Source organism: Peromyscus eremicus, chromosome 12 (assembly GCF_949786415.1).
Source record: "Peromyscus eremicus chromosome 12, PerEre_H2_v1, whole genome shotgun sequence".
In the NCBI taxonomy this organism is placed as follows: domain Eukaryota; kingdom Metazoa; phylum Chordata; class Mammalia; order Rodentia; family Cricetidae; genus Peromyscus; species Peromyscus eremicus.
In genome coordinates this window covers 9,137,491-9,160,078 of record NC_081428.1, presented here as the reverse complement: position 1 = coordinate 9,160,078, position 22,588 = coordinate 9,137,491, and the positions used below count along the sequence as shown (strand labels likewise).

The window sequence follows — 22,588 nt, the reverse complement described above, 5'->3', positions numbered from 1 at the left end:
AGTTTAATATATGAGCAGAACAGCCTGGGAGGTAAGCTACCTCCTGCACTGCTAGATTTCAGTCTTTTGTAAAAAGCTGTGTCTTGCTTTCCTTAGCTGTAGATGAGTTTCAGTGTGGCACTGGCATCCTGTTCAGCATCACTGAAGAGCCATATCTTTGTAAATTGTCTATATCTTCCAAGCACATGGGAGGCTGGACGACAGACATTGTTTTTCAGGTTGTTCCTTGTGAAGATAACTGGCTGAGGGTCCTGTAGTCTTCAGAGCCATTGGTCCATCAGTAGGTGCTGTAGCCAAAGCCAGAGCCAGAGCCCCATGGCCTGTAGAAGCTGCTGCCATAGCAACAGCCTGGATTTTGGTAGTTACTAAGGCCGCCATAACAGAAGTTGCGGGAGCTGTAGATGGTTCCACAGCCGTGGTTCAGGGGAGAACCCAGAGGCACAACACAGTTCAGGGGGGTGGCTCTGTAGGTCCCGTGGAAGTTGGTTCCATAGCAAGGGTAACCTGGGAAATAGTTTCCACAGCAGAAATAGCGAGTCATGGTAGCAGATGTGGAGAGAGATTTGGAGAGACTGTGAAGAACAAGTTACCCAAGTGTGAATGAAGCATCTCTCCCACACGGGACTTTTTATACCTTGAGTTGGTGGACATGACACACCAGTCACTGCACACCTTCCCACAAATTTGCATAAATAAACCTATTATTTTTCTAATAAAATGGGCATAAAGAAACCCACAGACTCTTTGGCCACATTTTTGTTGGCTTTTCTGTTTACAAAGGAATGTGTGATATCTTCAAAGCCAATGACCATCCTCGACACACCACTGAACTCTTTTCATCAGTTTAACTACTATCCTGATTGCATCATGTGAGGCTCTAAGTCTTCTGCTTACGAACTCCTCCCAGTTGACATAACTAGGCTGAAAAAGCTTTGGCAATAAAATAAACACTCACACCAAGACATGACCACCCTCTGAGATCTTTAACTCCTGGGTAAAATCATTCTGAAACAGTATACAGAAACACTATAAATCTCATGAAACTCACTTCCTGTATCATTCCAAAACATTGGTACTTGGAAACAGAGGGGTTTTTTTGTTTTGGTTTTGTTTTTTTTTTTTTGGTTTTTTGATGGTGGAGAACATGATTCAAACTAGGTAAAAGTTGTGGCTGAAGAATGCTGTGAATATATTAGATACCACTGAATGGCTGGCTTTAAAGTAACTTGTTTTGTTTTATATAAATTCATCTCAATATTTTAATTTTCAAGAGCATTATTATAAAAATCATCTGAACAATTTTTTTAAAAAACAGACATGAAGTTGAGGGGGAAATAGGAAGTACATTGGTGGGAGGACTGAGGAGCTAGAGGGAAAGATATTGTATCCACATATGAGTTTTTAGTTAAAAATGAACAGATCTTTTCATAATAGCTGTAAGGGCACTGCATAATAAGATGGCTCAGGAAAATCTACCAGTAATTTTCATCTCTCTCCTTTATGAGCATCTTCCTTGTTAACACATACTTTATTTTTTATGGAGAACATACAACCTTTACTTGTAAGTCATCTTAAATGTTGCCAAACTATCTCGTAGTGGTGGTGGTATGCTGGCACTGAGTGGAATGATGCCCATTTCAAAGTCATGTTGTATCACATTTGGTTCTCGGTGGCTGCTGGTAAACCAAGCCTGGGTGCCATGACCCAGTTAAAAAATGTGAGTTCTATTTCAGAATGCAGGATGCTCTCTTCTGCTCCTCACTGTGTTATTCCTGTGCAATTGTCCCTGTGATAAGGGGACTCATACCAAATGTGAATTTAAAATGCTAAATGTGTACCAATTTAAGCATTTAATAAATAGCCATACTCCCATGTGAGTGAAAATCTGTATCCATTGAAAGAAAAAGTAACAAAGTTGCTGGATATAGCCAGGCCATATGGTGCATGACTGCAATCCTAGTGCCTCAGAGTTCAAAGCCAGCTTTAGCTGCAGAGTGAGACACTTTACAAAAACAGTGTTGTGCGGATATAGATTGATTTATTTATTGTAAAACCATGGGATCCATTAGGCAAAATGAATTATTCCCACCAGAACTGATTTACTGTGAAAATAGAAGAAGAGCTGTCTATAGAACATATTGTAAGTGGTTATCACTTCATAAAATTATTATATGTTATGAGTGTATTTATAGGAGATAAAGAAACCATCTTCTAATTCATTTTTAGGGAAAAAATGAATTAATAATATATATTACCATTTTAATTCATTTACTGATACATATATAGATGTATATCATATATGTGTGTATGTATACACATGCAATACACACACACGTGTGTGTGTGTGTGTGTGTGTGTGTGTGTGTGTGTGTGTGTGTTAACTCACATAGACCTAGAGGAAAACCAAATCCTATTGTTCTGCTAAAGGAACAAAGCAATAAAATGACTCCTAATGACATTCTGTTATATCCATAAATCAGTGTCTCACTCAGCCACCATAAGAGAAGCTTCCTCCTGCAGCAGATGGGAACTAATACAGAGGCCCACAAATGGACAAGTGCAGAGAGTACGAGACTTTGGGACACTCAGTACTAAATGGGATGTCTTCATTAAACCTGTCCCATCAGGGTTCAGGGAACTCTGCAGAAGAGGAGGTAGAAAGAGCGTAAGAGCCAGAGGGCCTGGAGAACACCAAGAAAGCAAGACCCTCTAAATCAACAGAACTGATACACATATGAACCCAGAGAGACTGGGGCAGTGTGCACAGAGCCTGAGCAGATCCAAACCAGATGAGGTGCCAGCACTGAGAGAGAGAGGTGAACACAAGCCCCCATTCCTAACCAAGAGGATCTCCAATTGACAACGGCTTACAGAGGAAAAAAAATAGTTTCTCCAATGGATTCACACTGGGTAGACAAACCACACTTAAGGGCAGGCCCACACCCAGCAAGAGAAGGTCAATACAAAATGAACTCAATGGTATTTTTGGAAGTTTCTGTGTCTCATAACGCTTTGTCTGGGCATTTTTTACCTTATTAGTCTTTTGATTATATATCCTGGCTTCTGATTTTGTGTTGTTATGGTGTGTTTGTTGGGGTGTGTGTGTGTATGTGTGTGTCTGTGTGTGTCTGTGTGTCTGTGTGTCTTGTGTGTATGTGTTTCTCTTACTTTTCCTTTTGCTTTTTTGTTTGTTTGTTTGTTTTCTTTTCTTCTGACTGTTTATTTTTTTGATTTTTGAAGACAGGATTTCTTTGTGTAAGAGCTCTGGCTGTCCTGGAACTCACTTTGTAGACCAGGCTGACCTCGAGCTCACCAAGATCTGCCTGCCTCTGCCTCCTGGGTGCTGGGATTAAAGGCAAAAGAAGTAGTGATTTAAAATGAACTGTTACTGCTGAGTGGTGACTGCTGAGATCATTGGAACCTGCAATTCAGATATGCTGCCACAAGATGACAATCGTATTTCTTTTTTTTTTTTTTTTTTTTTTGGTTTTTTTCGAGACAGGGTTTCTCTGTGTAGCTTTGCGCCTTTCCTGGGACTCACTTGGTAGCCCAGGCTGGCCTCAAACTCACAGAGATCCGCCTGGCTCTGCCTCCCGAGTGCTGGGATTAAAGGCGTGTGCCACCACCGCCCGGCCCGACAATCATATTTCATTTACAGAGTCTGCACTTGGGATGGGGATCTCCAGGGGGAACCAGGTGGAGAGTCTCCAAATGTGTTGGCAATTTAGGATTCCAGGATCTCACACACACACAAAACGAACAAACAAACAAAAAACATGAGATTTTGGAAGCTGTTACTCTTAGTACATCAGATGATTTTCATGAATAAAACTATTCTCATAAACCCTAGGGTCAATCTTTCCAGGGATGCTAAGCGTCCTTGCTTGGCCGCTGTGTGAGGTAGTCCTGAGCTGTGTGTCTCACATGGTAAGGAGTATTCCACATGCATTGCAGGCATCTTGTTCCCTGCTACTCTGGGTGATAGAGATAAACAATAGAAAGGCCTTGTTTGTCTTTTCAGTTCCCTTTTCCTCTCTGCTTCCTGTCTGATCAGAAATGGAGGGTAGGCTAAGAAGAGTCCAGACATCTCCCCAGAGAAAAGTCCACCCGAATGGCCTCTGTTTGGGTTAACCAAGTCAAAAGAAAAAGATTCATTTTCTCCCATTTGCTTGTTTTTCTGTGTCCTGTTAGACTTCCCTGGAGCAAATTCTCAGACAAATATTTTATTATTATTCAAATTTTTATTCTAATATTAGTAATAATGAATACTCCTGGGGAGTTCATTCTGTGTTAAGTTCTGCTATAAACACTACATGTAATACTTATTCACATATTTCCCAAATAGAATGCTAGATGATAAATAGATGAGATGTACTGTGCATTCATCCAAGCACTTGACAAACACTAATTTCTTTAATTTTTATAATGATCTTATGATGTGAGTATTATGATATTTTATATGAAAACTGTTTCCAGAATGCTGAAGAAAGCTGCCTGAGGTGACAGACTTACAACTCAGCAGAATCAAACTTCAAGCCCATGTGATCTGCTCCACGCATAATCATAGTTGCTTCACTATGCTTCATTTAAAACGTCATTAAAACTTTAAAAGGGGCCAGCTTGTAAAGCGCTTCAGATACATAACCCATTGTGTTGTTTTCTTGAATATACCAGCCAGTAAAGGCTCATTTTGGCTGCAGGAGCAAGCAACCCCAAACTGTCACGCTTTGAAAGACCTAAACAATTTCATATCTACATCACTCACATTTCTCAGGATGGTGAGTGTCTCAGGTGCATGTAATTATTATCCAAAGACTTAAGGCGGAGTAGCGCTTTCATGATCTGAAATATCATGGACAGGGAATCCTGCCACAAACAGCACTAACTCATTCCTGGAGGGTTTCTTCAGACAACAAGCATTGTTTCCCTTCTCTTCTCACTTCTGAAAGTCTGGCCACTCCCCAGTTTCCAGGTTAGGAAGGGCAGCACTACCTCATACGTGGCAGGGGAGCATTCAGAATGTGTCCATCATTAGCAGTGACCTCCACAGACGGTTTAGATTCCTTACACAGACTGAACAACTCAGACATACTTTAAAATAAGAGATACACCACCACAGCACTGTGCCACATAAATAACACACTGTCATGATTTGAGCCCAAGAAGTGTAGGCTTTAAAACAATATAACCTCCTACCAAAGCCTATATGAAACCCTACTGCCCAGGAATTATGTTTGACCCAAAATCTAGTTAATGCCTGTATGCTCTTGAGACTGCCAATCCCATCTCAGTGTGGCAGCACACAACACTCACTGGAGAGTAGCCAGCCCCGACCCGGCCCTCCACCAAAAGTTACATTTGACCCAGTAGAGAGTAGCTCCTGCCTTTCCTTGAGCAACCCTACCTCAATGAGGAGGCTGTGCTTAACCCACCCATTGGGGCAGCAGCACAGACTTCAAAAGAGGCCACTGAAGGATTCATAAACCTTGATGAGCTCACTGAAGCTCAGAAACTAAGTGTGGCCTGCATGACTGCAACCACAACCAGCGTGTCCCACACAAGCAACATCTTAACGCACAGCCATCCTTAGAGACCTTTCCCTATGAAAGCATCTCTGTAAAACCGGAAAAAAAGGTGTGACCACAGGGACGTGAGAAACGTGAAAGCACAAAGAAACACGACGCCACCAAAGAAGCAGGCTCACTCTCCAACAACTGACTAAAAAGAAAGAAACTTGCTGTAAGAGGATTTCAAAATAATCGTCCCCCAAGAGAGGCTCAGTGAGATGCAGCAAATACAGACAGACAGGGCAGCAAGGTCCACAAAACAGTTCTGATCTGAACAAAGATCCAAACGGGGAACTAGAGACCACTGACTTCCTCATTGTACAGGGGTGGAGACTCTACTTGTCAGAGTCAAAAGAATATTCGAGAGCACTGGTAGCAGAGGAGACCAGGCAGAGGGAAGAGAACTTTCAAATTCGAAGGGAGGGTTTTGAAATAAACTCGTTAGGGGAAAACAAGGAAAGAGGAATGAAAAAGTAAACAAACCAAAGACATCTGAGGCATCAAGCCAACAAACGTCCATAACGTGGATGTTCCCCGGGAGAAAAAAAAAAGACAATTTAATGAGATCGCAAGTCAAATTTCCCCAAGTCTTGGGAAAGATCCAGACATAACATAAAAATACAGTGAATAAAAATACAGTGAAGCACTGTGTGTGCAAATGCTGATGGAATGATTAAAACTTCAATGAATGTGGAGAGACTGGAATGCTGCTGGTCCAGAGCTGTGTTATCATGTATCTCAGGAGATCTTTAGCACACTGCATAGTCAATCTTTGTCTAGCTCTGTGCCACAGCTAGCCCCCGTAAATACCAAGTAAAGCTGAACCTAACACCTTGACAAAGGGATTTAAAAAAAAAAACTTTTGAACTATATTAATTTACCAAAACCCTATTCTCCACCAATGGAAGAGCTAACACTGCTCTCAGGGAGCATCTGAGGTGGGTAGTTGGGATTCCTCTGCCCGCTGTGACTGCCCACTTAATGTTCTCACTAAGGAATTTTTTTTAATGCCTTGATTTATAAATTTCTTTATTCTGTTACTAGAGAAGCTCCAGGAAACTGCTCCCATGTTGGGACATGGTACCCAGGGAAATCTATATCCCCAGCCATGCTCACTCTAATTCGCTTCTAGAATAAACTATCTTTTATTCAGTTGAAAGCTGTGCTTCTTGCATCAAGAATACGAAGGTGAAAATTTATAATCAATTTCAGAATTCTCCATTATTTGAATAGTGGAGACTACTTTAATGACACATGAATTTCTGTGTCTCTAGCAAGAAAATTAAAAACAAAAATTCAGAATAACAACCACAGCTACAACAAAATGATAAAGAATATTAAAAGGCAGCTCTTGAAATAACTTTCTTACTTTATAAGATTTTTTTATGTAAGCCTCATAACACATATAAAAGTTGAAAATAAGAGCTTATCACAAAAAAAATAACCCAGGGAACTACAAACACAAACAATAGAGTAGGAAAATAACAAAATATCTACAAAACAATCAGAAAATGGCAACAGTACAGGAATAAATGCTTCACAGAAGATTCCATCTGGCCACAGCAAAACACACACTCACCTCAAGAACAAGCTGAACGCTCTCCAGGATAATTTACACAGCAGACCCCAAAACAAATGTGAGTCACTTTAAATCATTTCTAGGTTTTTCTGGTCATGTGGTATAACACTAGAAATCATTTATGGCTGGCCCTTAGGAAACTTTATGAATATAGAAAAATTGAACAACGTGGTCTCAACAACGTGTGAGTCTATGCAGTAGGATTTTTTTTTTAAAGAATCCTGTATGCAACTGAAAATAGACACAACATACGAAAGATGAGGAAGAGAATGGGGGAGAAAATCCCTAAAATTCACTATAAAGCCAGCCCCAGCCTGGGAAAGGATTGACCACTGCGGAGAAAACTGTTATGGTGTGCTATTGCCAAGTCCGGCAACAAGGTCAGCAACAAGACATTGTGCCTTTCAAAATTCCTGGAAAAGAGGTTTCTAGGTGCTCTCTTCCACAAAGAGCTAATGGAATTGAGAGACGGTAAGTATGCTAATTATCCCAATTTAATCATTAAACAATCTATGCATGTAAGTTACTATTGTATTGTACCTCACAAGGGTGAATAGTTATTACATGTCAATAAATAAAAATTTCAAACATACTTCAATATTGGTTTTATAAATAATCTAAAAGATCATATAACAAGATGAAGAGCAATATAAAAATGTTTTGTTTGAAAAGATTTTAAATATATAGATTTAAATTTCTTATATTGAGAAATTTAATCAGCTATTGTTTTACATTGTTCAGTAGCTTTTTCTCCCTTCTTTCTTCCATAATCAATCACCATGTGATATAACTGAGGAAAAGTTTGCCATAATATTAGTTTTTCAAAGAAAACCCCTTAATGATTACTGGAAAAATAAGAATTTAATTATTGTTTCTGTTTTTATTTCATTATTTATATGCATATACTATTTAAAGAAACAATCAATAATTTAGTACCTATAAGGAAGAGATAAGGCTGAAAAGGTTAACATAAGGTTGTCACTTACCTACCATGCCATCATTTTTAGTGAATATCTTTACTTGACATGAATTACATAGTACTTCACCTCTCCAACCTATATAGCTGCCCATATAGGATTCGTCTTGCTCTAAATTCTAATCTGCCTTAAGCAGGCACGAAATTATAACCCTCACCTCCTTCCTTCAGCAGACAGTTCCCACCACCCTGAGGAGTTTGACTGGGTAATCCAGGAAGGGGGTGAGTGATGTCCCGTGGATGAATCTCTAAAAGCAAGGCATCTTGGGGAATAAGCCTATGGAGTCTGGCATAGTGCTTGGCTGTGCTCAACTTGATCAGAAGTCCTCATTTAAAATCCCCACTCCTCCTGCTTCTCTCCTTTCCCTTCATTCCTGCTCCTGAAGAATTGGTTAGGGCAGCCCTTCCTCTGAGACCTTGCTTCCTGGAAACCCAGACCAAAATACGTCTCAGACACTGTTTAATATTATCTCTATTGAAATATAAGTCACATGACATAGTTTGCTGTCAGAATACGTCTCCTAGTAATGACAGAAGCTATGCCCATGTCTCACCAACAAGACTACCTAAACATGAGCTGAACAAGGATGACATCAACAGGCATGTCCAAGTGGGCAGGGGAGAGCCCGGGAGGCCTCACCCCTACACAAAGAACCACAGGTGAGTAAGGAATGCAGAAGGCAGGAGAGAAAGTCTTCCCCAGGGAAGAGCATACCAGTTGGTTATAAATGTTACATGTGAGTAACATTACTCAGATCAAGCAGGTTATATTTAGCAATATATATGCATATACATTTATACATCTAACAAAAAAAATTAAAAGAAGCTTCGAACTTGAAAGAGAGCAAGGAGGGGTATATGTGAGATTTTAGAGGGAGAATAGGGAAGGGAGAAGTTATGTACCTGTACCTGTATTATAACCTCAAAAATAAAAGAAAAAAATGAAAGTGTGTGTGTGTGTGTGTGTGTGTGTGTGTGTGTGTGTGTGTGTTCCTTTAAGGGATATAATTTTTTGAACTTTAATGTGCTTGGGGTTGTACAGCTACCACTTTTATCACTCCAGAAGGAAACCTCATGATCAATGATACTCATTTCCCATTCTCAACCATTAAGCTAAACTCTGTCTCTATGGATTTTCCCACTCTGGACATTTAGCACAAGTGGAATCATACATTACATGGCTTGCAGCGCCTGGCTCCTCTCTCCTTGTCTATCTATGCGGTAGGTTTCATTAGTAACTCACCCTTTTTAATTCCAAGCAGCACTCTACTGTACATTCTTCTTGATTCATTAGTTGACCGACATTTAAATTATTTATAATGTGGGGCCTAGCATGAATACTGACACTATGAGCACTCACGTGCAGATGAGTTGTACCATGTGAAAACTGGGTGTCTTCATTTTCTTCTACATATCTACATATACTCCAATCTGTCACATCTCAGTAAGTAACAGTCACCTCATTTCTCAGAAGTGAAACTCAGTTTCCTTCTTCATCATAATTTCTTCATCCAGCCTGTCACCAAGTCCAGTCAGTTATGCCTCAGAACTGAATCTCAATTCCACTAGCTCCTACCATCCCCACTGTTGACACATGGTCAGACTACCAGCACCCTATCCTAGCTTCCTGCCACAGCCTGCCTCCTGCTTTCCTGCTTCCTCTTTCCCTCCTCCACAGGACTCTTCAGCCACTGCAACCTTTTCAAGATAAACTACTTTACCCTACTTAAAAAGCCTTCAGTGACTCCCTATTCTTAGAGGAAATAAAGATTAAATGTCTTAACGTGACCTATTTCCAACCTCACTCCTCATTGCTCGTTTTCCGGGATGCTTCCCTTCCTTCTGTCCTTCATCCACACGGGAGGCATCATTCTTGTGCTCTCCACCCTTGCATATCCACCTGTGTCTTGTGTTATCCCTGATGGAGCAGCAGATGGCAATGAGACCAACATCCAGCCAATGTGCAGAGAACAAGAGGCTGTGAAGTGCTTGGCTCTAGATGGAACATCTATATATTATTCCTTTCCCTCAGTCTCGGGGATCATTGCAGAAGATGAGGTAGAAAGAGTGTTAAGAACAAGAGGGAATGGATATCTCTCTCCAAACCATATTTTCTGGACATGATAGCCCAGTTGCACACATGAATTCTTAATGGCTGCGACTCTATGCACAAGGCTTGAAGAAGATTAAGCCACGTGCATACAGCCACGCCACCTAATGTCGTGCTAGACCTGAGAAGGAGGGAGGGTGTCCACTGGAATTTGTCAAGATGATGGTGTCTAGTGAAGAAGAAGAAGCAAGGAGGAAGAAGAGTAGCAGATGGAGGAAGGAGAAGAGGAGAGAGAGAATGGAGAGGAGGAAGAGGGGAATAAGGACTTTCATCCCAAGAGTGAAAAACACAAAACAAAAACCAGCCACTGATGTAAAAGACCACAGGGCCCCGAATTCTGCCAGTGATGGTGTGAACTTGGTAGTGAGTGAGACCATGGTGAGGCTGCAGCCCCAGCAGATACCCTAACACAGAGTACAGAGTCTATAACAAAGTAGTTCCCAGAATCTTGACCCGATAAAAACTGAGATAATAAGAGGGTGCTATTTTTACACTGCTAAGTGATACTGGTTACCCAGTAATTAAGTAATTTAGTGCGCGCGCGCGCGTGCACAAACACAAACACACACACACACACACACACACACACACACACACACACACACACACGCTCCATCTCTAAACCAGTAATTTTAAAACGTTATCTCATATCCGTGCAAGTGTCTCCACCTCTGCTGGCGCTGGCCACCAAAGGATGTTGCATTCTGATGCCCTGCACTCTCTGCCTGAACTTAAACTGCGTTACTCTACACATTGCTTAGCACAGGAAACGGGGTGCCAGTCAGCTTCCCACGGTGTTCCAGAGCAAGTAGCCTCCCTCTGCGCTTTACTCTCCAAACAGCCCCATTGTTCTGCACATGCTCAGTCTTGACTGCTTTCCCTCTTTCAGGGAGTCCGCATATCTGTTCTCCTCTGACACAAATCTTTATTTTTGCAGGGTTGTTGTGATTTATTCTTTTTTAAAGATGTCATCTTTTTCTATCATTTCTAGGCATGAGGAAAGGAGTAGGAAGTAGGTGCCTGTATTTAGCCTGACAGTTTGATACAATATCCTTTCCAAGGCAATTTTCAAAATATTATGCTGCCTCCCCCAAAATCCATTTATAGACATTTTTCCTGTAACTGAAGTCTGGCAGGGACTTTTTATAGTAGTTCTTGTAAGTACTATGCACCACTATAAATTACATTTATGAAGAACAGATGATGGCATTTCCAAACATTCATACTATAAGTTATAAGGCAGTACAAACCTGTATACTGAGGCTTTGTCCTTCTTGACGTCAAGCATTAAGCTGTGTGAGTAAATGATGCCATTTTAAACAGAAACAAGGCACAGATACATCTCAGGAACCATCCCCCCCTCCCCCAAGAGATTTAGAGAGACAAAGCCGTGCAGAGAAGGAAAATAAGAGACACCAGGTGCTAAAAATGATCATGGTCATTCTGGAAGGTTTCCTGAACTAGGGCACAAGTGAGCTGATTCGTAAAGGTGAAGAGAAGAGAGCCAAGAAGAGTGACCAAAGGAGTACCTACAGATCTGGAGAACCACAAAGCAAAAGATCCAGAAAAAAGCATCCAATGTGTGGCCTCGGAGACGCTGATATTATATAGCCCAGAATGCAGTAGATTCCTATAAGTATTTTGATACATTGATAGATTGATTAACAAAATCAGAGTAAATTCAATGTTGTAGCTGTTGTAATAACAACCGAACATACAATACAGACATGTACTCTTGGACGGAACTCTGCTGCCCTCTGTAGGTCATCACCATCACCTGCGTGCTCAGAGCCGTCGACCTGGCACCAGTTAGTGGCCTTGGTAAATGAAGAGCATGCTTGAGTCAGGCAGTATCTCCACAGAGAATGTACTGACAGAGGCCAATGGTAGCCACAGAAAAATGTACCTAAAATAATGAGACCATTTTACTAAATGCTTCAGATTCAATCCAGCTATGTTTCTTGTGAGAGTAGACTGTCCCAGAACAATTATCCGGATGCTGTCTCTTGCAAAGCCTGCTGTCTTTGCTGTACTTTTACTTGGTTTTATCAGTGGAGAACGTGGCATGGAGCTTAAGGACGAACCTAGGGACATCTGTTGGCTCAGTTAAGTCCAAGAATGTATTTCCCCAGTTTCTCAAGCACAGAAACTGAGTGTTGTTTGTTAGATGTCATCATCATTGTTGTTATTGCTGCTGCTGCTTCTGTTATGTTAGAAATAGGTTATCAAGGATCCTAAATATCAGGAAACAGCAGGAACTAGCCTGAAGGTGGCTGTTATGAAATCCAATGCACTCTTTCATGTCCAAATCAGCAGATCACTGTTCCGTCTGTACACAGACGTTACACCCAAAAAGTTCAGTAATTTTCCTCTTCTAGCTTTGTCTCTCTCTCTCTCTCTCTCTCTCTCTCTCTCTCTCTCTCTCTCTCTCTCTCTCTCTCTCACACACACACACACACACACACACACACACACACACACACACACACCCCAAAGTTGGGAGAATTAGAAAATTTTGTAGCAAACTCAAAAAATAGTATTGAACAAGTAAACATCATATCTGGATTATAATCATTTTTAAAATCACTATTGAAGTTCCAGTCTCACTCCAAAGAAGAATATTTATTAACTGTATATTCTCAATGAACATCTGTTCAGCATCCTTTATGGGTAAAGTATGACCCTTATCACTACTGAGAGTGTACAATTAAAAGACACGGTCTTTCAGATACAGGAATGTGGTGAGGGGGGGAGAAGAGGGAAACGGATGTGAATTCTGCTCATACCAAGAACACAAAGTGTCATTGGGAAGAAACAGCACAGTTCTGAGTGCAGAGTGGGGTGGTAGGGAGCCAGGTTAGAGACTTGATACTCACTGAAGCAATTTCGGGAGACTCTGAGGAAGGGGCAAGATGACAAATAAAGCTAAACACAAAGCAAAATGTCACAGTGACAATGGTGATAAACACTGGCGAGTGTTATCTTTACAACATCATTGGTAGTTGATGAGCAAGCCCATAGAGAAACAATTCACCCACATTAACTAGATAACCAAACTGCCTTCCCAGGTTGGCCCAAACAGACTTGTCAATCATAGAACCATGCTTAATTTTAGCTTGCTCTAGGCAAGGTGCCTATGTGTTCCAGGTATAGACTATTTCACCATTTTAGAGTACTTGCACATGGTAAAGATGGGGAGTGGAAGCATTTCTACACCAAGAGCCTTAATGTTGCCTAGTTTTATTTTTAAGGAAAAAAAAAAAAGGTGTTTGTTTGAAAGCCTGAGGCTTTGTTAAGAAGCTATGAGACTCAGATTACTTCCTGAAGCAAGAAACGAAACTCTCACTTATCTATAGTCCAGTGGTGGGAAGAATGGAAAGAAGTGAAGATGCTTTAACTGTGGTCATTAGCCAAGATCAAAACCTCCTCGAGGCTCCAATTAACATAAACCATAGTTTTCCTTCAGACCAGTAATGCCTGCTATTGTATTTCAAACAGTAGAATAGCTATAGAGCCAAAAAAGACTGACCTGATTGACAGATCAATAATCTTATACCTACTGCAATAACAATAAAAAATAAAAGGTATTTTTTTATTGAGCACTTAATACTAAACAGATCAGAGAGACCCAACCCTCTCTAAGGCTATTTGGCTGGGAATTAAGTACTGTTAACAACGTGAGCTGGCATGATATTTAGATCAACAGCTGTGGAGCCTACATGGGACTGGACTAGGCCCTCTGCATAGTGAGACAGTTGTGTAGCTTGATCTGCTTAAGGGGCCTCCTGGCAGTAGGATCAGAATCCATCCCTGGTGCATGAACAGGCTTTTTGGAGCACACTACCTATGACGGGACACCTCTAATAAATGTACCAGGCTCTGGTGACTCCCCATGGGAGACCTTATCTTGTAGGAGGGAATTGGGGGTGGGTTGGGGGAGGGAGGCTGGAGGGGTGGGAGGAGGGAAGAGGGGGATCTTTGATTGGTATATAAAATGAATAAAAAAAATTCTTAATAAAAAAAAGAACGTGAGCTCGGCTGGTGAAGAATTTGCCTTATAAACATGAGGACTGAAGTTCAATCCCCAAAAACCATGTACAAATTCTTTCATGGTAATGCAATCTCGGTGCTGAGGAGGTAGCAATAGGAGGATTGGGGGTGGAGTGGCCAGCCAGTCTAGCCAAATAGCTAAGGTCCAGGCTAGGGAGAGAATCTGTCTCAAAAGAGGTAAATGACATTCCTAAGGATGACACCTGAAGTTGTCCTCTGCCTTCCACAGGCACACACGCACACCCACATGCATATGCATGTATGCACACACACACACACACACACACACACACACCCCTATATGTGTATGCATTAAAAAGTGTTAACCTCAAATTAGGGCTTTATTTCTGGCACTGTTCATTCTCTCTGTCTTTAAATGGCTAAGGCTGTGTGGAAGCTTTGGGACCCTTTGACTGACAGTTGATGGCCTCTTCTACCTGACTGTAGCCAAAGCTGTCTTAGAGAGTAGCCACCTGAGGAGTTGCAGAGGGTCATTGGGAATGATCAGTTCTGGCTGCCAAGGGGTCACCTAGTGTGTGGTTAAGAGCCGAGACTCTCAACACGCAAAGCTTAGGAACTATCCAAGCAACCACTGGCCAATTCCAGAGCAAGAAGCCTCTCACTTTGAGAGCGTAGAGCCATAAGTCTCTGGCTGTGAAAGCTTAGGACTAGGAATGTCTGCTTCTCACAGCTTCAAGCTATCAATCTTTAAGCCTGGAGCCAGGCGTCTATAAGCATGGAACTATAAGTCTTTAAGCCTGGAACTATAAGTCTGTGGATTCGAAAGTCCAGTCGCTCAGCTTCTGGCATCTAACAGCACGGTGTCACCAATCCTACAGAAGCTAACCTTACCTGTTCTTGATTTCCATTCAAATGGAGCAAAGGAACCCATCTAGGACAACATACTTGGCATCTCTCTAAGGACTCTGGGTACATTCTTTGTTGTGATCTTGGAGAACTCGTTTTGAGGTGCCTACTGTTGGTAATGCATTGTGGCTGAGGAGAGTGAGGTGGAGTAACTCATAGACAGTCACACAACCCTTACATGGAGAAGAAGGAGCAGAGCGCAGGCAGCCTGAATGACAGTACGTATTAGAATAGACAAGTCTGCCAATATCACTGAATAGAGGGTAAGGCTTGAGTCAGTCACGTGAGCTAGTAACCACTTCGTTATTACAATGTATTTCATTATTGTTTGGTTTTGCAGAAAACAATGCTTCATGATGGAGACACCAGTGACTGGTGAATCTCTAGGCTGAGTCTTGGATAAAAAATTAAGGACATAATGATAGCTGAGATGTTAACCTCCATCAAAAAAAAAAAATTAAAGTGGGAAATTATGATATCAGGGACAACTGAATTGTCTGTCAGGGAAGCATACAGGCCAGAGGAAGCTAGAATTCTTCTGTTGTGTAACTTCAAGAGTAGACATAGTTGTTTAACATTGCGAATTACTCTCTTGTCCATACCCAAAAGGCAAAATAACTTAACTCTCTCTGAGGGCAATTTTCAAATCTAGCAAAATTACAAATGCATTTACATTTTGATTTAGAGGTTTCCAGCTAAATGCATCTGCCAAAGATGTGATGGCAGAAACTGGAGCATCCCAATGCACACAGCTCTCAGCTACATTGCTATGTGTGAAGGCGAAAATTCAAACAGCCCACATACCCATCAGTAAGAGACTGGCTGAATAAACTGTGGTACTCCACATAGAGCCAACAACTAAACTGAATAAAGGAAGCTCTCTGTGTAACAACAGGGAGCTGCGACCAGAATTTTCTCCATGAAAAGGCCTGTACTGGGTGATTGCATTTCACTACGTTTTGAGTTTGAAATGAAAATGGTAATTCATATTTTCCTACAGTTTTTAAGAAGCAACAAGAGAGTAACAAATCAAAACCCAGTGGTGAGGGTTGAGAACACGAAAAAGAATGTGTCTCTCTCTCTCATTTTCAGTATTTATTTTGGAATCACATAATACTTTTTTAAATAAAAAAAATTCAGTCTGAAAATATAAACCCCTTGTCTGTAGAACCGTGATTAGGAGGAGGAGGCTGAGGAGATAAGCATGAGGAACTGAATCGGAATCTCCAGCACCCACACAGAAGCTGGGCGTGCCTGGGTCCCAGCACTGGGGGAGTGGAGACACTTGGCATCTGGAGAGCTTACCAGCCCAGTTTGATCGGAAACAGCAAGTTTCGGGCTCAGTTGGAAATCCTGTTTCAGAGGAGGACTGCAGTAAAACACTGTTTTCCATCCATGACAGGCCTGTCACACACATGCACTCACAGCTGTTGTGGTTGTGGGTAGGTCAAGTCAGTCAAGAATCCAGCACAGACAGAGCTTACAAAGCTCCCCCCCTAACAGAGAGCTATCGACACTTGGCGGCTCCTGGAGGACTGAGAGTCTCCTTTCTTCAGGGACGTCTCCCTGGTAGATGCCCATGCTTCGGTGGATAGCCCTACCCCTGTACCCATACTGGAAGCCCTAATGAGGCTCAGTTGTGTTTCAGACAAGAGGACATGAAATTGGAAGAGAGACTGGAGTCCAGGAGAACTCAGAACAGGGAAGCAGGGACACACTCTATACATGTATGAAATTCTCAATGAATAAATAAGCAACATGTTTAAATGGATAAAGGAATAAAGCAGGTGTGGTGTGTGTGTGTGTGTGTGTGTGTGTGTGTGTGTGTGTGAGAGAGAGAGAGAGAGAGAGAGAGAGAGAGAGAGAGAGAGAGAGAGAGAGAGAGAGAGGAGAGAGTTTGTGTGTTTGGAGCTGAGACCCAAACTCAGGCTCCTGAATTTACTAGGCAAGTGCTCTACTATTGAGCATTATCAGAACTACAGACATCTAATGCTGAGAGACAGAGAATCAGCCCCTTCTGAGGATGAGCCCCCTAACTGGTCGTCCAATATAAAGTTCTCAGCCCTGAAATCATATCAGCCTCAATAAACAGATTCAGCATATATATATATATATATATATATATATATATATATATATGCAGCAATAATGATCAAAAGGAGGCTGTCAGTTTGAGAGGGAGGGAAGGAGGGAGGGGAGAATGGAGGGAGGGAAGGAGGGAGGGAGGGAGGGACGTATGAGTGGTTAGAAGGAGGACAGGGAAGGGAGCAGTGATGCAATTACATATTAATTAAATTTTTATAATAAAAATATGAATAAAGTAGATAGTTGTAGAAGATGCCTGGTATCTTCTTGTGAAGTCCACATGCTCATACCAGCACACACACACACACACACACACACACACACACACACAAAATTAAAGTAAAAATGAACGATCAATGTTGGGCAGTTTGCCAGGAGAAAGATGGATAAAAAGGAGACCAGATTATTTGATCAGTGTGTGAATAAAAATGCCACTCTAAACCCCACTAATTATATATATGTATATATATATATAAAACTACATATAGTGTATATAATAAATAATTATTTATATATTTAATTATATTATAGATGGATATAAATAATGTCATATATTGTGTATTATATAATATAATTTAAATTATATATAAAGACATAGTTATTTAAAACATGATAAACAAAACCAAGATAAATGATTTGAAAACCATATGGAATAAATGAATGTAGCTGCAGGCCTGATGGTGTTAGCTCAGAGGATACTTTGAGTTACCCTAAAATATGAGATTTTGACTCTGTCCCTACAGACTCAGTACCCTAAAGTGAAATGTAAAGGAAACTATGCCCTATTCAGTAACTGCTCATAACAATATTAAATTGCTACTTGGAAGTTATCATAGACTATGTTATTATATAAGATAATGCAAATTAAAACTAAAACCTTCAGCTTAAAGATGATAAAAAACCATAGGAGTTCAAACAGATTATGTAAAACCTCTTAAATTTGATTTATAAATATCAAGAGAACATCATTGCTTTTTTCCCCTTTCAAAAGAACTAAGATTTCCTAGCTTTGCCTATTAAACACCTCAGCCATGACAGCTCAGAAGCAGTGATCTGCATCGCACCCCAAGTCAAGGCCTCTTAATGTTGTTTTGTATAAAAAGGAAAGTTTTGTTTGGGGAACTGAGGGATGGATGGGTCCAGATCTGGAGCAAGGCAAGCACAAACAAGCCATAGAGACCTTACACAAAAGTAGACCAACTGTCGAATCACAGTGATGCCACCAGCATGACTTTGGACTTGACTTGACTGGAGCAATGGGAGATGAAAAAAATGACAGACACAATGAATTCTAAGCAGGGATCAGGGGAGCCATGCACTCTGAGAGGCACCAGCAGTAGCCTAGAAAATCAACAAGTTTATGACGTACAGCATGAACAGGGGGCAGGTTAGCTGATCTAGGTTAGGAGTCTTGGTAGGGAAGCTGTCTCAGGCTGCAGTCACCGAGGAGCAGACTACTTTCTGCAGGGTGCTGGTTTGAGGTAAATGTCAACTGTTTGTCAACATCTGGTCCAGCAGAAGGCCCTGCCATTTTCCTGAGTCTAAGGCGTTGATATCCTCGACATGGCTATGCTCAAGTCCATCATACACATTCACTCAAGACTTCATCCGTTCCCCACACCACAGATCAGAGCAAAGAGCCAGATGGCCACCTCAAGCATTCTCACTAGGCAACCTTTGGACAGTATGAACCCAAAAAGAAAGATGAGAAAAATGGGTTGAAAAAAATCAAAGGTGATTAATTCATTTTCACAAATTTTAAATGACATGTGAATCAATTTCCAGGTGGCCAGGGCACCAAATCACTTTTCTAGTAGTTGAAAAGGCATTTATCTTCTTTACATGAACTCAGTTTAAGACACCACCAATAATTCACCAGTGAAAGTTAATGATCTTCATAGAACAACTTTAGCTAATTAATACACAAAGAACGACAGGAAAAAATCTACTAAAACTGTACCGTAGCAATGCTCTCCGACAGATGTTAAGAGAATTAGGCAAAGGTTGATGGTGCACTATCCAGAGAGGACAAGAATTCCTCCAACATTGATGAGGCTTTTGCCTGTGTTTGGAGACTCGGTGGCCACCCAAGGACTGGGATCAAACAGACAGAACTTGAATTTGACAATCTGTTTCAACATTTCTAGAAGTCAGTCAGCCTGTGCCTTCAGATGCTAGAGTGACATTCAGTACACAGAGTTACCTACTAGCTGGTGGGGGGAGGGGGAAAGGGGGAGGACAATAAGGAAGGAGGAAGGGAAGAGAGGTGAGAAAAAAAAAGAATAAGAGATTTTTTTAAACAGCTGGAAACTTACCAAGTCCCTACATTGAGGTTCCGTCATATGCTGTTTGGGGACCTGGAACTGGCCTAGCTGGAGTCAACTATCACCCACATTTGTTCTTTACAACCTGCTTTTGTGGGTGCCCATTGGTCAGTCCTTCCCAAAGCTAACCTCCTGCCTTACACTGGCACTTGGGTCTATGCACGGGATTTGTATGGGAACATCTGATACATGGATTCAATGCTTTATGTTTGTTTTAAAATATATAAGAAATGAAAAGTGAGGACTTCTGGAGCTGGAGTCACAGGCCATTAGGAGCTGTGCAATGTGAGTACTTGAGACTGAACTTGGGTCCCCTACAAAAGAAGTACACATTCTTAACCACTGATCCATCTTTCCGTCTTCAAGTCTTCTTAATAAAATGCTAAGTAAGCAGTGTTGTTGCTTTTATTAAAATCTATTATAAGAAATCTTAAACTTACACAAAACCGGAGAAGCCAATAATAAAACACTTTTGTCCCTCACAGCCTTAAAATTTATCAACATTTTCCTGTCTTACCTGTCTTCCCTCACTGCATTCTTGTGTACAAACCTACACTCAGACATACACATATACACCTAATTAAATAAAAATAAAATATTTTCATAAAAATGAATCCTTGATTTCTTTGATTCTATATCTTTCTTCTCCTTGCCCTCAGTATTTTGACTTCCCATGTGTTTGTTACCTCTTCTATCATTAAAATAATAGAGGAAAATTTTCCTACTTTGATATTTTATGCTATATGCATAATTTGAATCTGGCTATAATAAGGACTTTTGATTATTTTATTAAAAATATTCAAACTGGAGAATGGGCTCTGTGCCTTGCCTGGGCAGCACAATAGAATTGACCCTGTAGACAGGGGCACTGGTGAGCCAGCCCTAAAGGCATGAGCAGAGCATGGCTGGTACCACCTCCCTTGTCTGTGATGTGGTGGTGGGGACAAGGAAAAGATGCTTCCTCCCCCTGCTCCTATCGCCTCCAACTGGCAAGCGAGCTAACCCTCCTCTTTACCAGCTCCAACACTCAGGAAAACAGGCCCTGCACCTCCTCTGGGCAGCACAGTAGAGCTGACCCTGTTTACAATAGCAAAGGTGAGCAGCCCAGAATGCAATCGTGAACTATCTGGCCCTGCCCCCATCTGCCATATGGCAGCATGGGTAGGGGAGAGATGCCCTCTCCTCTGCCCCTCCATGTCTGAGGCAGGTAGGAGAGCTGGCCCTGAAGTCGTAAGGGAAGGAGAGCTGCCTCTGGGCCCCACTAGCTGCAGCACTCAGAAGAGTATGCCCTGTGCCTCTCCTGGGCAGCACAATAGAGCCAACCCTGTTGGCCAAGGTGTGGGTGAGCCAGCCCAAGAGCTGTGAATGTGGGAGAGCTGTCCTCACTACTGTCTGTCATGGGCAGTGAGAGTGCAGGAAAGATGCCACCCATTTACCCTTCACCCCTCACCACCTGAGACAGACAAGAAAACTGACCCTCCCTCTTACCAGCTGCAGCACTCAGGAAAGTGGGCCCTTCTCCTCTCCTGGGCAGCGCAGTAGAGCTGACCCTGGTGGCAGAGGTACAAGTGAGCTGGCCCTGAGGATGTAAGAGTGGGATAGCTGGCCACACCTCCTTCATCTGCCATGTGGTGGTGACGGCAAGGGAAAGATGCCCTCCCCGCCTTGCCTCTGCCTCCTGTGGTGGGCGAGGGAGCTGACCTTTCCCTTTACCAGCTGCAGGACTCTGGAAAGTGGGCCCTGCACCTCGCGTGGGCAACACAGTGTAGCTGACCCTGTGGAAGGAGACAGAGGTGAGCCGACCTCAGACCATGAGCATGGGAAATCTGGCCCTGCCCCTCATCTGCCATATGGTGGTGTCGGTGGGGGGGAAATGCCCTCCCCTTCCCCACTCCTCACTGTCAGCAGCAGGTGGGAAAGCTGACCCTGAAGTCATAAGAGCAGGAGAGCTGTCCCTGCACCTTACCAGCTGTAGCGCTCAGGAGAGTGTCCCCTATACCTTGCCTGGGCAACGCAGTAAAGCTAGCCCTGACGGTGTAGTGGTGGGAGAGTGACCCCTGAGGATGTGAAAGCAGGAAAACTGGCCCTGCCCCTTGCTCAGTGCTGCAAGGAATGAGCTAGCCAAGGCAATGGTGGAGAGCTCACACCCTGGTGGTGAAGAAAGGGAGAGATGGCCAGCTGACCAACCCTGCAACTAACTATCCAGGCCCGGAACCAGGGTCATGGGTTGACCCAGCGCAACATCCACCTCATCTATGATCTGCTGGAGCACATGAAAAGGCCAGTCCTCCAGACCCATAGCTGTAGGATCTCCATGACAACAACAAGATACACAAGAGGAGTACCAGTGAGGGCCCAGCATCAATACTGAAGCAGAAACCAGAGGCCTTGAACCAGACCAATGAACATTTGCACATAAAGATGTATGGATAAAAGGGTTTGCTGTGTGACTCACTATGTCACACCACAGCTTCCGTGGGGAGATTTTTTTTTTCCTTTTTTTTTTCTTTTTTTCTTCCTTGTTTTTCTCTCAAATTTTATTTTATTGCCGGGCGGTGGTGGCGCACGCCTTTAATCCCAGCACTCGGGAGGCAGAGCCAGGCGGATCTCTGTGAGTTCGAGGCCAGCCTGGACTACCAAGTGAGTTCCAGGAAAGGCGCAAAGCTACACAGAGAAACCCTGTCTCGAAAAACCAAAAAAAAAAAATTTATTTTATTTTATTTTGAGGGGTAGGTCGCAATGACAGAGTACAAATACAGAGGGACAGGAAATGGAGCATGATGTAAAAGACACAAAGAACAAATACAAAGAAAGTTTAAAAATTAGAATTCAGAAAAACAATATTTAACTAAGACAAATATAAATTAGATATTAAAGTTTTAAAAATGAATTTAAAGAGCTATACACTTATGACTTAGAGAAAAAAATGCCCAAACATTACTAAAAGAAAATTATAATATTAGATATTAGATTTAAAAAAGATGAAGTCATAAGCAAGTTTAACACATCCATACCTTCTCCTTGAAAGAC

General features: G+C 42.0%; 1 protein-coding gene across 1 annotated transcript; it reads right to left on the bottom strand.

The window, feature by feature from the left end:
• Window positions 1–239: 239 nt before the first annotated feature.
• Window positions 240–541, bottom strand: LOC131922218 (keratin-associated protein 7-1). Its single transcript, XM_059276988.1, has one exon. It carries the CDS (start codon window positions 539–541, stop codon window positions 278–280), a length of 264 nt encoding a protein of 87 aa, XP_059132971.1. The 3' UTR covers window positions 240–277.
• Between the last annotated feature and the right edge of the window lie 22,047 nt (window positions 542–22,588).